The 15,375-nt window shown below is 35.7% G+C and overlaps 1 protein-coding gene across 6 annotated transcripts in view; it reads left to right on the top strand.

Moving 5' to 3' along the window:
* LOC145691113 (uncharacterized) overlaps positions 1-13,845 on the top strand; it is a 96,026-nt gene extending 82,181 nt beyond the window's left edge. For all 6 annotated transcript variants that reach the window (XM_081766819.1, XM_081766823.1, XM_081766824.1 and 3 more), the window contains one exon: positions 7,532-13,845. In XM_081766819.1, the coding sequence (XP_081622945.1) occupies positions 7,532-8,323 (792 nt within the window). In that variant the 3' untranslated portion in view covers positions 8,324-13,845. The remainder of the gene's footprint in view (positions 1-7,531) is intronic.
* Positions 13,846-15,375: the final 1,530 nt, after the last annotated feature.

The raw sequence follows: 15,375 nt of genomic DNA on the forward strand, positions 1-15,375 counted from the left end.
TTATTTATCACGAATCCTGCATTCCAATTCATCACTTTGTTTCCCGCCTTCATAATCTCCCTGGCTTCTTTCCATTTTCTCACCAATGTCCTGTTCTCTGCTTCTATAACCTCTGTTCCTTTCCACCCTATTCTGTGGTTTGTCTCTTTCTGATGCTTATACTGTTCCTTTTCAATCTTACTTGATGCTTGTGCTGTTTTATTTTTATACTCTTTCTCTGTAGTATATTTTTTGCTTCGTCTAATAAAGATTCATAGATAGAAGCAGAAAAAGATGATGTTACGCAACGAAAGAGACTTTCATTTTTTTATGTTAGTTTATTTATTTAGTTGTTGGCACTGTTTTGGTTGTATTGCTCTCAGGAACATAAATTCTCCATCATTGTATTGGTAACAAGAAAAACTTTATAAATGAAAGTCACTATGTTCGTAGCTTGACTCTTGAATTACCCGACCGATCTCGATCAAATCGAATCGATAGTTTTCGGAGTCTCTGAGACGAACAGTGATACTTCCAATGGCGTCTAAGTCCAAATTTAGCCCCATTGGTACTCCTAAGAGGGATGGTGACGTAAAAATAATTGAAAATGTCCGATATTAGTGTCGAATTCATAGTTTTTCAGGTCTCTAAATTGATTGGTGACAGTTTTGATGTCCAAAGTGAAATGTATTCTTCCCGTGCGAAGAACGGGCTAGTTAAGTTATAAAATAGGATTGTTTGGAAATTCTTTCATCATCATCCGGTCTATACTCCTACAATATTATTAGTTGAATGTTCGATTTTCAAGACAATGTAGTATAAATTATGTTCTGTGCCATTCCGATGAATGCTACAAATGATTAACAGAATGTTCCATCATTTGAGAGAGTTTTTAAAAGAGTTAAATCTGTTAATTTCATCAAAAGTAACATGTTTCGAAATGTTATTGATATTTGGTTTATCTTTAATCTTTTATATATCTGTCCTCTTAATTTAAATGTCCGAAATATCTCCGTTTTTTAAATTTTCGAAATATTTAAGACTCCAATAATGTAGGGCATGCTGAAACAACGTAAACCCCAAATTTGTACTTTTGGTCACTTGGTAAAAGTAGTTACACTAATAACCGGGAGATATCTTACAGTTCTATCTCCTTGAAATCCTGGTAGTCTAGCTCTACATAGGTAGTAACTCCTAGATTAAAATTTCATCAATAAAAAATATATTTGTCTACCAGCATGTGTATGTGAATGTTAAGAAGTTATTTATTTTTTTAATGTTTTCATAGCATATTTGTGTGAGAGTAATTGAAATCTTAGGGCAGAGTTGGGGAAAATCTTGCATAATGATCGAGATAATGCAATTGCATAAATTAATAATAATAACTACCTGAACCTGCGCTCTCTACACAACACATCATTCACATATGAGCATAAATCATTCGTCACAACATCTGTACATGTTCCTTTACAACACAAGTAAAGGATGTCTTGATAAAAATCAAAAAGGGGAGATTTTTTGATTATTTTTTTCAATATTTCGCACCGTTTATAAGATTTGAGTCTTCTAATTAATGTATGATCAGTGTTGTAGTATGTAATAAGCGAATACATTACACACATAGTTAATTATAATGTCAGTGATATATGGTGTTCATTGTGCAAAACACTCTAAACAATAAAGATTCATCTTAGACTGGAGAAATGGTTATCCTTCGTTTTTCATTATTATTTGGCCATCAAACAAGCGCCGGAGAGATATACAATCCCTGTATAGAAATATGTTGTGTGGAATGTATAACTCGCAGGATATGATGCTTTACTTTTTAAAATATCAATACTTCCAGTGTATCCCTAAAAATGTAATAACGAAATAACGACCATTTTTAAAAATTGAATTAGAAGTAAACAATCTACACAAAATTTGCACTTGATCAGTGAAAACGGCATGTTTCTAGAACTTGTGGTTTCAGAGTTACCATTGTAAAAAGAGTTGGCCATAAACATATAAACTTTTCTACCATTTTAATATATAAACTAGACAATTTACACAAAATTTGGAATCGACCAGTGAAAACGGCATATTTCTAGCATTTGTGGTGTTCGAGATCTCACTGCTGAAAGAATTGGAGACAAATATATAAACCTAGCATTTTAATATATAAACTAACTGAACCAGCGCTCTCTACACAGCGCATTATTCACATCTGAGCATGAATCTCCTTGTTGTTCCTTACATCTGAACGTGTCCCTTTGCAGACACAAGTGAAAGACGTCTTGATAAAAATCGACAAGAGATACCGTAAAGGAGAGATTTTTTTTTTTCGATTACTTTTTCAATATCTCGCACCGTTTGCAAGATTTGAGCCTACTTCCGGTTGCAGTTTTTAATTCATGTATGATCAGTGACTTCTTTCTTCTTGCATGCAGTATGTAGTAAGCAAATACATAAACTAACTAACTATGGCCTATGGAACCCGGGGATTCAATGCCGCGTTCACAAAACCTTTTGCACTGAGTTCTATCCTTAGCCAATTGGATCCAGTTTCTACTTTGTATTCCTATTTCTGCGAGATCCATCTTAATATTGTCCTCCCATCTGCGCCTCTTCCTAATGATCGTTTTCCGGCTGGTCTTCCAGTTAAGATTTTGAAAGCGTTCCTTCTTTCTTCCGTCCTCGCTACATGACCTGCCCACCTGAGCCTCCTAGATTTGATGACCCTAACAATGTTCGGTAAACAGTATAAATTATGTAGTTCCTCGTCATGAAGTTTCCGCTATTCCCTATTCCCGTTTCTCTTCGGTCCGAATATTCGTCTCAGGATGTTGTTCTCAAATACTTTCAATCTATGTTCTTCCTTCCGAGTAAGCGACCATGTTTCGCTATCATACAGAACAACAGGTACGATTATCGCTTTATATATTTTAAAATAAGCTAAGAGGGCCTACATACACATACAATCAATTATAATGTCCATGATATATGGTGTTCATTGGGCAAAATACTCCAAACAATAAAGATTCAACTGGGGAAGACTGGGGAAATTGTTATCCTTTGTTTTTCATTATAATTTGGCCATGAAACAAATGCCTGAGGGATATGCAACCGCTATATGCAATCATATGGTGTTTGAATGTATAATGTGTAGGATATGATGCTATACTTTATTTATTTGTTTATTTATTTATTTATTTATTTATTATTTTTTTTTTTTGAATTTCAACACTTCCAATGTACCCGTAAAAATATAATAAAGAAATAATGGCTATTTTTTTAAATATTCAATTAGAACTGGACAATTACGCAAAATCTGCAATCGATCAGTGAAGACGTGATCTTTCTAGAGCCTGTAGTTACCAAGATCTCATTATCGAAAGGATTGACCACAAACATATAAACGTTCACAAACGTATAGTTCAAAAGAACTCGAAAGATGGCAGCACAATTGAATTGCATTGATTTTGAAGGCTTACTAAAATACAAAGGCTTTGAACAATAGTTTTAAAACAAACTTTATAAAAAAAAGATTATTTAAATAATGTATTTAAAGTACACATACTTTAAAATATTGTCTTTCTTAAACGTGAAATCACTGAAATCACAAATAACCGTAAATCAAAGCTTGGAAATACAAAGTGAGAGGTTGAAGTTCAGGGGTTTTTATAGCTTCCGTATCATTTTAATAGATAGATAGTCAATCCATTCTGCCAACAACGATAGATACGTAAATGCCGTTTGCTAGTGACCCGATGTAAACTTTGAGTCAATTTCCAGTGATATGCATAGGTATACCATATAAATAAATCATTTTCGTGATTAAAATATTGAGCATGATAATACAAGCATTGCATGATGGAAGGTAAGTAAAGAATATTTGCATTATAGTTCTTATAAGTATTCTGCAGAAGTTTATTATAAATAATTTTATTTCTATATCTCCATGTTACTATTTCATTACAGCGTTATGATCTTCGATATGGGCAAAGTTCGGCATTCTTTCCTTTTAATTAAAGAAAAAAAAACTTGAAATATTTTTGATGCTAGATCCCACGTAGTAATTTGTATAGTCGCTAGGAAAGGCGCATCCTTAGCTGTTCCGTATTGATCCCAAGAAGACGTTATTTACGACGTAAGATTTAGTTTAAAATAAATGGAAGGTATCTCAGTGAACATTAAAATAATATCTCGAAGAAAAGGACGTCGTTAATCTTTATTTTCTGTTAACGATCATACGTCTTTGTCACAGCACATATTCGTAAAAATCGTTACAGCTAAGATGTTTTATATTGCATTTAACTAAAATGAATTCCAAACACATTCAAAGTAAAACCTAAGGCAACCATCCGTACTATAGCAGGGCCAACAAGAGATGGTCTCTGAAGTTTCTTACCAGATGTGGAGAGAAAATGCAGCCCGTACTTCGTTGCTAGTGTTACGAACCACGATCACTCTGTCTTACACACCATTAATTAAATTGCCATTATAGGGTTCACCGAAAAAAGCCTTGTCACGTGAGTAGTGGAAACGCCGCTACGAGCTGTCACAGACCTTCTCTTGCTGGTGGACAAACACCATGTGCATGAGTTTTCTCGGGGTTCTTCCGTTTCCTCTCACTTTCTTCATTCCACCATTTCATATATTTCTCATCATGACCATTTCCTTTAGCCTAGCCGGTAAAAACGTGGGACGTAAAACTTAAAGATTTCATTTTTTCTAGTTTCCTCGCAGAGCTGGACGTATTGCTAAAAACAAAAAAGAAAGAGCCGGTCTACGTTTCGTGTAGGTGGAGGAAAATAATCTCTATTTTGAGTCATTGCTCGTTCAGAAATTATTGACAGAAAAAAGGTCGTCGTAATAGGAAGCACTTTCTTTGGCGACTGTACAATTACACAGCATAAGCTAAAGTGTAGCCGATCTCTTGGGTTATCTTTGCGTAATAGCTTTGTGTTTGTTCTGTTGATGTATAAGGTACTTAAAACATAAAGCTCATATAACCTTACTTGGAGGTAAAAGTAAATGTAGCAAAGGAAAATTTATTTACTTTTTTAATAATTTATTTTTATTTGTTTATTTTTCTTGATCTGTTGGCTAGGCATTTGCGCTTAAACGATCTTAGGTTATCATATAGTGCGCTTTTTTTTAGAAAGAAATGAAGGATGTGTAAGTGCTTTATTTCACATGTGTCACGCAGACTTTCTCATTAAATAAATAATGTTCGAATGTTACTTACCTGAGTCAAGTAACGTGTTGCAAATTTTAAATCAGTAAGTAGGTATTAAGAAATTAGTGTCTTTTAAAAATTGTAAATCATATTGTACTTAAAAAAAATTCTAAATTTATTTTTAATTAATTTATTGACTTTCAGTTGTAAAGCTAACACTAAGTTAATCGTTGATGTTACTAAGCAGAAGTTTGTTTCTTGTTCATTTGAAGTGACTGACATAACGAACATGCTTCCTGTTGAGGTAGCTGAAGGACCAAAAATGGCTAAAATCTGTAATTAAAATGTATAAAAACGACTCAACATCCTGTTGTTTTACATTATGTGTAGCAGATTATCAGACAAAAAGGAAGAAGGAACATCATACCTCTAATGTTTGGGAGAGGGTAATCTTACCGCTCCGAATTTGTGGAAAATTTGAATCAAGTTCGCTGCTAGACTCCCTCTAATATCAGGTTGTCTAAAAGTATTGAGATTTGGAGGTCAAAATTGAGAGTACCTTTATTGTGGTTTGAAAACAACATTTTGAAACCTTACACGCACCATTTTGTTCGATGGCTTTTTGCCATTGATCAAGCAACAGTATGTGGTCAAAAAATTCCGGCACAGTTTAAGAGGCCTGTTGTGAAACTAACTAAACACCATTGAGGGAGTTCTGCAGAGACCGAATCCGGGCTATACGGTGGATGCGTTAACACCTCCCAGCCAAGTTCTCTTAATTTTGCGGATCGTTAAAGATGTATGCGGGTGGCGTTGTCAGCGTGGTACGGAAAACCCTTTGTATTGTCGTTTCTTTTGCACTGCGCTAATTATTGATAGTACAAGTCTGAGTCTATCGTTCTACCCGGCGGCAGCAGCTCGTAATCCCAGTCAGTGCACAGCATAACCATCACTGTGGGCTTTGCCACAAACTGGAGCGTCTCTTCACTTAAACCACCATCTTTTTCGCACATTGTTGTCGTAGGTTATCCATTTTTCATCATTCGTGTTGAACCGCTTCAGAAATGGCTCGAGTTCATTACCTTTCAGTAGAAACTCGCCGATAGAATTTCGATCGAGTAAATGTTTTTCAGTGAGAACATGTGGCATCCAAACATCAGCTGTTTTTGTAGCCAACTTTGGTGATGGATGTTTAGGTTGTTGGCGATGTCGTGACTGCTTACTCGAGTCTTGCCAGAATATCATCCACTTTTGCTGTGATTGGCCACCCATTGCCAGAAGCATTTTGGACATCGAAACTTCCGGAACGAAAGCAACTAAACCATCTTTTGGCTGTTGGTTTTGATAAGTACGATGCCCACTTTTCTCGTATCTTGCCCAAAACTGTTAAGGTTTAAATATCATACTAAATCCTTAATAAAACTAATCACAATTGTAATCTGAATTACCTTTTATTCACGAGTGTAAGTCTATAATGATAATACTCATAAGCAATAATGCATCTTGTATCTAATCAATTATATTATCAACTAACTATTTTCAGAGACTTTGATTATATCGCAATATCTTTCAAGTTAATCACCTTGTGATACTGATTAATAGCCAATTGTCCATATTCACTGAACTTTACTTTCCAACAATAAACAGCATAAATTTCTTCACGCGCCTGTGCATCTTTGTCAAAATAAAACAATAAAATTAGCGGAAAGTTCATTCATCTCCACGGTGCAGTATCTTACGTCTGGTTATAACAATTCCAATACTTTTTGCACATCTACTTACCTTCAACTGTCAGCTGTCAAATGACGTTTAGATTGACTCGGTGAAACTCATACCGTGAGGTTTAGGACATTAACGGGATCTCATACCTAAAAGGCTCAATACTTTTGAGACTACCTGATACAACTTGCATTTCTTCACTGTGTCCCACACCTTCTGCCAATTTATTGTATATTGTAAGGCATCTTTAATATTTAGCGCTACCTATTCGCTACAGCCCTGTTTATTAAACTCGTATGACTCAATCGTATAACGCGAAATGCAGTACGATTTGTTTACCAGCAAGCCTGTCTGGAAATACATAAATTCTGGAGCGGTAAAATAGTGTCCAGTGTGTTTTCTAGTTACTTGTAGACATCGAATTTTTGCTATTGAAATTATTAGTGGGTGGTATAAAATTGCGAGTGAAATGTTATCGTCAACAGTATTTTTATGGAAACATCTCACATTTATCCTGCTATATATTGCATTTGTTGTTATGGTATATAAAAACAAACATCGTCAATAATAATAATTTATCTGCAACTTAAATGCTTAGCTGTAAATCTTACATAATATTTTTTTTTTTTTTGTGATTTGTGGTAGTAAAAGATTTTTATTTTGTGTTGACAGATTTTTGGTTCGAAGCCTGACCAGGTGAAACCTTACAAATGCCCGGACTGTACGAAGCATTTCGCCAACACCTCCTACCTGACGCAGCATAAGCGGATCCATCTGGGAATCAAGCCCTACCAGTGCGAGATCTGTCGTCGGAAGTTCACGCAGCTGAGCCACCTGCAGCAGCACGTGAGGACGCACACGGGGGACAAGCCATATCGATGCCGGTTTCCTGGATGCATCAAAGCGTTTGCGCAGCTCAGCCACCTGCAGATCCACTCCCGCTCCCATGAAACTGACAAACCCTTCAAATGCAGTGACTGTTACAAATGCTTCGCAGAAAAGAATGAGCTGCTTCAACATATGCCCCGCCACTTGAAGACGCACGTGTGTCGTGAGTGCGGAAAGTCCTACACGCAAGAGACCTACCTGATGAAACATATGCAGAAGCACGCGGAGAACGCTGCCGAGTGTCTGTCGGCGGCGGCTGAACGCGAGCAGCAAAGGAACAGTGTAATGAACACCAATGAGGCAGGTGTACAAAACAATGGCCCCCCTGCCGTTCACCCACCGCCGCGCCCACCCAACGAAGAAGAAGCACGCCACTGCTTCTCGTTGTGGCAGAAAGTTTTCGAGGCGAGCCCTGGCCGGATGCTGCATGAAAAGCTGGCCAAGCCTCCACTGCCACCCCCTGGACTCCAGAGCACCCTCATGGCTCACAAATCGATCATGACGGACTCACCCCATGTGGGCACCAGTACATCCAGCCTCGTGTGTCCTCCACATATGTCCCAAAATTTACCCTAAATTCTTGTGTTTGATCCGTTAGTGGAAAGTGCGACTGGTAAATTCTCTCAGAAAGTTGTGCAATATTGCAATATTACCTGTAAGGTATCGAAGCTAGAGATTATAGGGAGATAATACACAAATGTTGTAGGGTACGTTTACATCTGACGTCGAATATTGTCAAAGCATGTTCTACATTTGTGACAAATTCTTCCTGAAACATATTAGTATTGAAATTCACTGGACAAGTTGTTCGGTTCTTTTACTGTTAATTGTCAGAACTGAGTATTTCTTGTCCCGCTGCTGCTCAATATCGAAACATTCGTAGAATTCCGATGCATTTAAAGTAACATGTGCTGAAAAATTGAATTGTGGGAAGAATACAATGTATGCCACGAAAGCTCGTTCATTCCTCCTCTCCTCAGTGACTTGGAATAGGCTTTTGTAAGACCATATACAGTCGGCAACAAGAGTTGTGTCCTTTTAGTAGAAAAGCTTATTACGAATCGCATTGAAGCATTATTATTGTTATAATTGTTTTAAAAAAACAGAAGGGGTATTAAGTCTATTGAAAGCATTTAAAATTAATAACAAGAAGGCATAATCGTCTCTATGACGTTTGTTTTATTTAATTTTGGTTTTGAGAAAAGTACACTGATAGTCATTCGATTTGTTTTTGCGAAGTTTACGGGGTTAGACTGCTTGCTATACCGTATACATAACACTCTTACGCGCTGTGAGATACAAATGAACTGTTATACGTTCTGAGGTCGACAGTGTTCATCACATTAGCACGTTGTGTTTGTCTTCTTATGCTTACACTCAAATATTGCTTTTTAAATTGCTCATTTTCTGTTGATGTCTATAGATTCACAACAGAAAGATCTGATATTCGTATTATGTGGAATTTTTAAAGCTCTGAGATTATTGGCATAGCTACCTAACTCTCTCGGCAGAACAATGATTGGAACTTCACTAATTAGATATACGGCGGACACTGATATACGAAATAAAATATTTCGAAGAATTCACGAGATAAGAGAGGTCACGTAGATGGGACGGTTAGATTGCTGCAGGACAAATTTTGTTGCTGACAGTACATGGTCTTGGTATATTTAGTCGGATGCTAATGGGAATATTCTCAGATGCAGACGTGCCCTTTGATGAGCTTCCAGTAGAGTGAACTCTTTTTGAAAAAGCTTTCGGCATAAAGGATTTGACGAACAGATTTTGTCTTTTATAAGTTAAGTGTTTTTATTTGTTTTTATATAGAGTATATGTTATTTTGTATTACTCAAAGCTATTTGTTGAAAGTGTGTTAGTATGTGGGAGCCGAAAGCTGAAGAGACTTTTAATATGTAAATGACTAGAACCTATAATTAATTTTAATTAGTAATTTTGTACTGACTTGTAGAAGGCCTAAGGCATCCACGTGCATGACTCTTATTGTCTTTTTTGTAATAGAGAGTAACCCATAAAAAATTATATGATGGTTAAGCAAGACATGCAAATTTATTAAAGCTTGACACTGGTTTCAAGTGGTGCTATTTCAATGCATGGAAGTCTTCAAATCGAGTTAATCTTTTGCATTTGCAGTTTTTTTTTTTTTTTTTTATTATTATCTTTCTTATTTAAACTAAGTATATGCAAATACAATTCTAAAGAAACTAAAGTTTTAAAACATCAGCAATAATAAAGTATTCAAGATTTGCGCTTATGAAATCTTATAAATTATGGCAAGAAAATTCAGGAGGCAGGAAAATTGAAAAGTATATTGTGAACTGGTCCTTTCTCGATTTGAAGCTCTAGTCAACACCTGCTATTACTCCTGTTGTTGCGAATTCCAAACAGAAGCTACAGTTTTGTCGATTGCCTACACTTTATATTATAGTTTTTTAGACAGTATCATTATTATTTAAAAGTTGTTTGTCCGTAACACATATTTTTGAGAATACGTGCAAAAATGTTTTCGACTAATACTGTTGAAATTAATAGTTTTATATACTTCAAACTATAGTTCTTCGCCCTGATGTTACTTTCCTATTATTCATTCCTTCTGTTTCATACAGATACGTTCTAATGTGCATGAAGATATTATGTTATTGAATTATTTCTTCAGTCACTTTTCATTGTAAATGGGTGAAGCAGAATAGTTGTTAAATGCATAAATGTACATTTTGTTATATTCAGATCACTGAATACGCACATCGCGTATCAGCCGACAGCGCTTATTTTCAGATTTTGATGCCACCATTGTAATATAATTTTGCTCCTGCTGTTATTAATATGTAGTCCTTAGGGTTTCCAAACTACTTGTATCGATTTTATATGTAATTATGCAGGAGACGCATGCTACAGCAATTGTTTTTTTAACTTTTTAACTAACAATATACCTTCCGCACTTTGTCTGTGGTCTTCTACTTTTCAAGTGACAAACGAAATGTTATGAATGTGACAAAATCCATTGCAGTATTTTCCTAAGGAAAAGACAAAAAGAACAGCTGCAACAGTTTTTGTTATATGAGTGGACCTAGTGTCGCATGGTATGACAAAGCAGTCAGTCAGAGCGATCTCTCGTCAATGATGCCAGGAACATTTAAAGGGTCAGATCATCAGGTGTGAAAACTTTGTGTCTAAGAGTTGGCATTGTGGATAATAGATAAGTGGAATAAACGAGCATCAATTCATTCTTCTGACTGATTGCTTTGTTATGCTTCATTCAACTAGGAGTGTGGTTGTTAAGAATGAGTACATTTGTTTTGCGTCATTTGTGAATAGGCAATTAGCCTACCTGCTTGTGAGTGTAGTGGAAGTTCAGTTATTACACTGTATGCATTGAGTTTTTGTATACGTGTATGCAAAGTTATTCGCTTGATTTAGAGTAGAAAACTAAACTTAGCATTATATATATAAATACATATATATACTTAACAGTTAGTATCTCACGTGGTGTACAGTTAACGAGAAAAGGTTTTTCCTGCGAACTCGTTGAGTTCAACAGGTAAGATCGTTTTTCTGGGTAATTTCGTGTACGAGTCGGAATCGTAATTAAAAATTACGGCGGCCCCAGTGAGCTGAGATTATTACGAATGTAGCATTGCTGTTTGTACAGAGAAATGATGTGTGACACATTTTCCTAAATTGTACAATATGATGAAGATAGACTGCTACGAATGTAGTACAAACGACTTGTAGTGTTTGTGGAAGTATTCGTCGTGCTTTCGCTTTTGGATACTTAACGAGTGAGTTGTACATTAACTTCAGTAAATAAAAATTACAAATTGACATTTCGTCGTGCCGTAAAGAGAATCACTGGCTTAATGCGAGTATTGGTTCCAAATATCTAACGGACAGAGACAAATTAATATTCCGGAGATCACAAAATTAGTAAAATAAAAGCACAAACGGTGTAAAATTGTTTTGTGCAGCAAATTATGTCAATTTACCATGGTCTGTTTGTTATTTCAGATTTGTTTTATTTATATATATATATATTTTTTAACTAGAAATAAGTTTATTTCAAAAGTAATTACTGAAGTCTTTGTCATCTTTTGAAAAAGTATTTGTAAAAGCTGATTGCAAATGTCTGTTGGTGAAATCTGATGTTATCAAAATTAAATAAAGTATGAATAGGATGCTGTAAATCCTAGACCTCCAACTTATTTTTTACAAAGAACTGTGACGGAAAATGTTCTGTTTTTTAAGTAAAGACTGGTATTCTGTTAAATGCATTTGTACAGTCTTGGTCAAAAAATCTTGGCCATCTACCTTGCTTAATAAGTTCAAATTCTGGTAACCGTGCCTAGAACGTTCTAGTACTTTGGCTATAAAGATCTCAATGGATAAAAAAATAATCAATTTGTTTCATTTTCTTGTATCTGAGTAAGAGTACAGGCTTTTTAAGGAGAGTGGATGGCCAGGATTTTTTCAATAAGACTACATTTTCTAACAGAACTATACAATGTGTCATATGTTATTATAATTTGGAAGAGAGTAAACAGATTTGCGATTCGATTGGTGTCTGAGAGTTACGTTTTTGCTACTTCAAAGGAAACAGTATTTGAATTTGCTCTTTCCTTCTGAAGTTATTGTCAAGCACGGATGCGCTTTTTCGGTTATGATTATGCTTATATACATATTTTCTGATTCATGTTGAGAATAATAACTCTCATTGACGAAATGTAATGATACAGGAAGTTATTGTAATGCGTATTCATCGTCTCTTCTGATAGAAATTTAACAGAAATAAATGCATGTAACTGGTAACAATAAATTTGAAGAACTGTATAAATATTTGCAGAAAACTACTGTTGATAGTAGTACTAAAAGTACTAATATAAGGTGATATTATTCTTAAGCATATTCAATTGGATTGATATTGTCTTGCCATTCTTAAATCTAGTCTTACGATTGAATTTTTTAATAAAATAGTTTATAAATTTTATACAAGCTATACAGCATATATCTATAGCATATAGCTATATAGCTATAATTTAAATGAAACAGAAAGGAGAAATCTGAATTTGAAGCATCATGAATAGTTAATATTTATTTAAACTGCAGAACAAAAATGAAAAAAGAAAGTTTTAAAAGTAATCAGAGATATGTTAATCTTCTGGGTTGAATTTGAAGTGAATAATTTATTACAGTTTTGTTGCTTACGAGATTTTGAAAGTTATTATTTCGTATTTTTTGGATGATGAATACCTTTGACACTTGGAGTTTCTACCAGAGTTTTATTTCAGAACTTCGTTAAGATGATCATACATACGAGAGGGAGTCCGAATATAAGTTTCCCCAGGCGACTGTGGACAGAGTGAGGATGCAAGACCAAAAATAGCATGTGACATTGAAGATCAGACGTACCTTTATTTTTTCCACATAAGTACCACGTACATTGAGACATCTGTCATACCGGTCTATAAGCTTCAAAAACTCTTCCAGGAAATATTCAGGGCTCTGCATGTGGAAGAAGCGTCGAACAGTTTCTGTAATTTTCATCATTAAGCGGTTCGCTTTAATCATGTCATCCAACATCCTGATATTTTGGTCTGTAGTGGCCGTGCAGTCCTTCCAAGTCTCGATGTGTCCAGCACTTGCTGCCGCCCGTCACTGAATTCGCGACACCATCTCCGCACCATTTGTTTCGACATCACATCAGGCTCATAGATTTCCAGGAGGCGGTTATGGATTTCTGTTCCTGATACACCACGTGTTCATTCATTGCGGACAACCACTTGCACTTCCTCCTTTGACAACGAAAACGCGCCTTCCCTCGTCTCTGCGACGGCGCCATCTGCAGGCTCGTGAGCGAGCTTTTGTCTGGGTGTGTTGCGCGTGCAACCGCTGTCTCTGTTTCCTCCATTGCTGTTCGCTTTCCTGGGGAAAACAAAAGGGGAAACTTATTTTCGCACTCCCCCTCGTATAAAACTCATTAAAGAGGCAGGCGATCTCATTGTTAACGTCACGCTTTACCATCATCATACTTGAGTCCTGCAAGCGAGTCGTTTAGCCCACAATTATCTAATGTGTTAAAAGTCAAATCAACATATCACATTATTTTAGTGTGTACGATAGATTGTATAGGGGATGAAAATGGAGTCTACAAGTTACGTACAGGGTGACGCACGAAATGATTCCATGTTTGCTTCTGAAACAAATTATATTCTTAAAGAAATAGCTCATTACAGTGGCTGACCTAGAGCAGTACATATTTGATATGGTTTCCCTAGAATGAAACCTTGTACTATCATTCTGTCGCTTGATTTCTTCTATTAAGATATCTTTCTTGTAATTTACGTATAACTCTTGTGAACGTAAACCTCTTTGTGAGAACAAATAGCAGCAAGCCTTTCTTTTCTTCTCCAGCGCTAATTTGGCAATTCCACGAACAATTGTTGCCCCACCAGCGTTCCCTACGAGTCCGTTTTCTGCATGTTTTATGTATAAGTTAATTTCGAAGAGATAAATAGGTTACGATTTGGTGAGTCACCCTGTATGTGTGAGTTGGTTCTTCTTCGTGTACACGGAAGCCACGTGGATATGCATTTACGCAAGGCTTTCTTGATCATATCACACAAAGAATGTAAAGATTGGTTCATGTATCTGTCAAACTCCATGGTCTATTTCTAATGCGAGTTGTGGGTAGGAAAATGAGTAATAACACAAATGGCAAAGCAACATTTATTTGTAGTTGTTTGAAGCTTATATTTATATGAAGTGTCTTCACTAAATAATACCGTAAAGAACCACTTCTTAAATGTCATACTCAGAGGGGACATCAATATTATACCTATGTCATCTTATTCAGACCATCCAATAATATAAAAAGTGTGCAATTTCTGACCCATTTTTATCTTGTATGTCTCTTTCTAAACTGGTCGTAATTTGATTCTAGGCCTTCAAATTCAGTTTCTTACGAATTAATTCATAAATTTGATTTATGTTGATTTTGTAGAAAATGCTCCAAATGTGTTGCGTAATGACTCCTACTCATTAAGACTGTGTTTTCTAAAGTAAGGAGAGAGAAAAAAGTGTAAAATATTTTGTATAAATTCTGCATAGATTGCTTTTTAGCTTGTTTTGAACAGCTATGCAAAAGCGTAAATGTATAAAGAGGAATACAATGTAAGTTAATCTATTTTGCTGTCTGTATGAGACGTATATTATTGAGCCATTGCGTGAAGGACAAATCTTTTACTACCCAGTGATAACGTGTTACTTTAGAGTTAAGGATTACTGTATGTTTAATACTGCTTTAAAATCAGTATTTATTCCTTGTACTCAAAGCCTTAAAGCTCCATGTGATTGGAATTCTATACACTGAATAGCGTTTCAGTGTAAAACTTCCGTTGCGCCGCATTTGATAGTTATTTTAAAGATGAAATCTTGAAATCTCTGTATGTGCTTCTGCTGATCCTTCTGTCCACAACTTTTTGGTTGATGTAGATTCTCAGTCTCTTTTCAGTTGAGGTGTACTTCCCCTTCCTACGGTCACACTTTCTGTACTCTATTGGAGATCGTCTTGGCCCCACTCTCTTTGTTACATTCCCCTCAAAAAACGGAACATTCCG

The sequence above is a fragment of the Thermobia domestica genome, chromosome 7 (assembly GCF_964235325.1).
Source record: "Thermobia domestica chromosome 7, izTheDome1.hap1.1, whole genome shotgun sequence".
Taxonomy (NCBI): Eukaryota; Metazoa; Arthropoda; class Insecta; order Zygentoma; family Lepismatidae; genus Thermobia; species Thermobia domestica.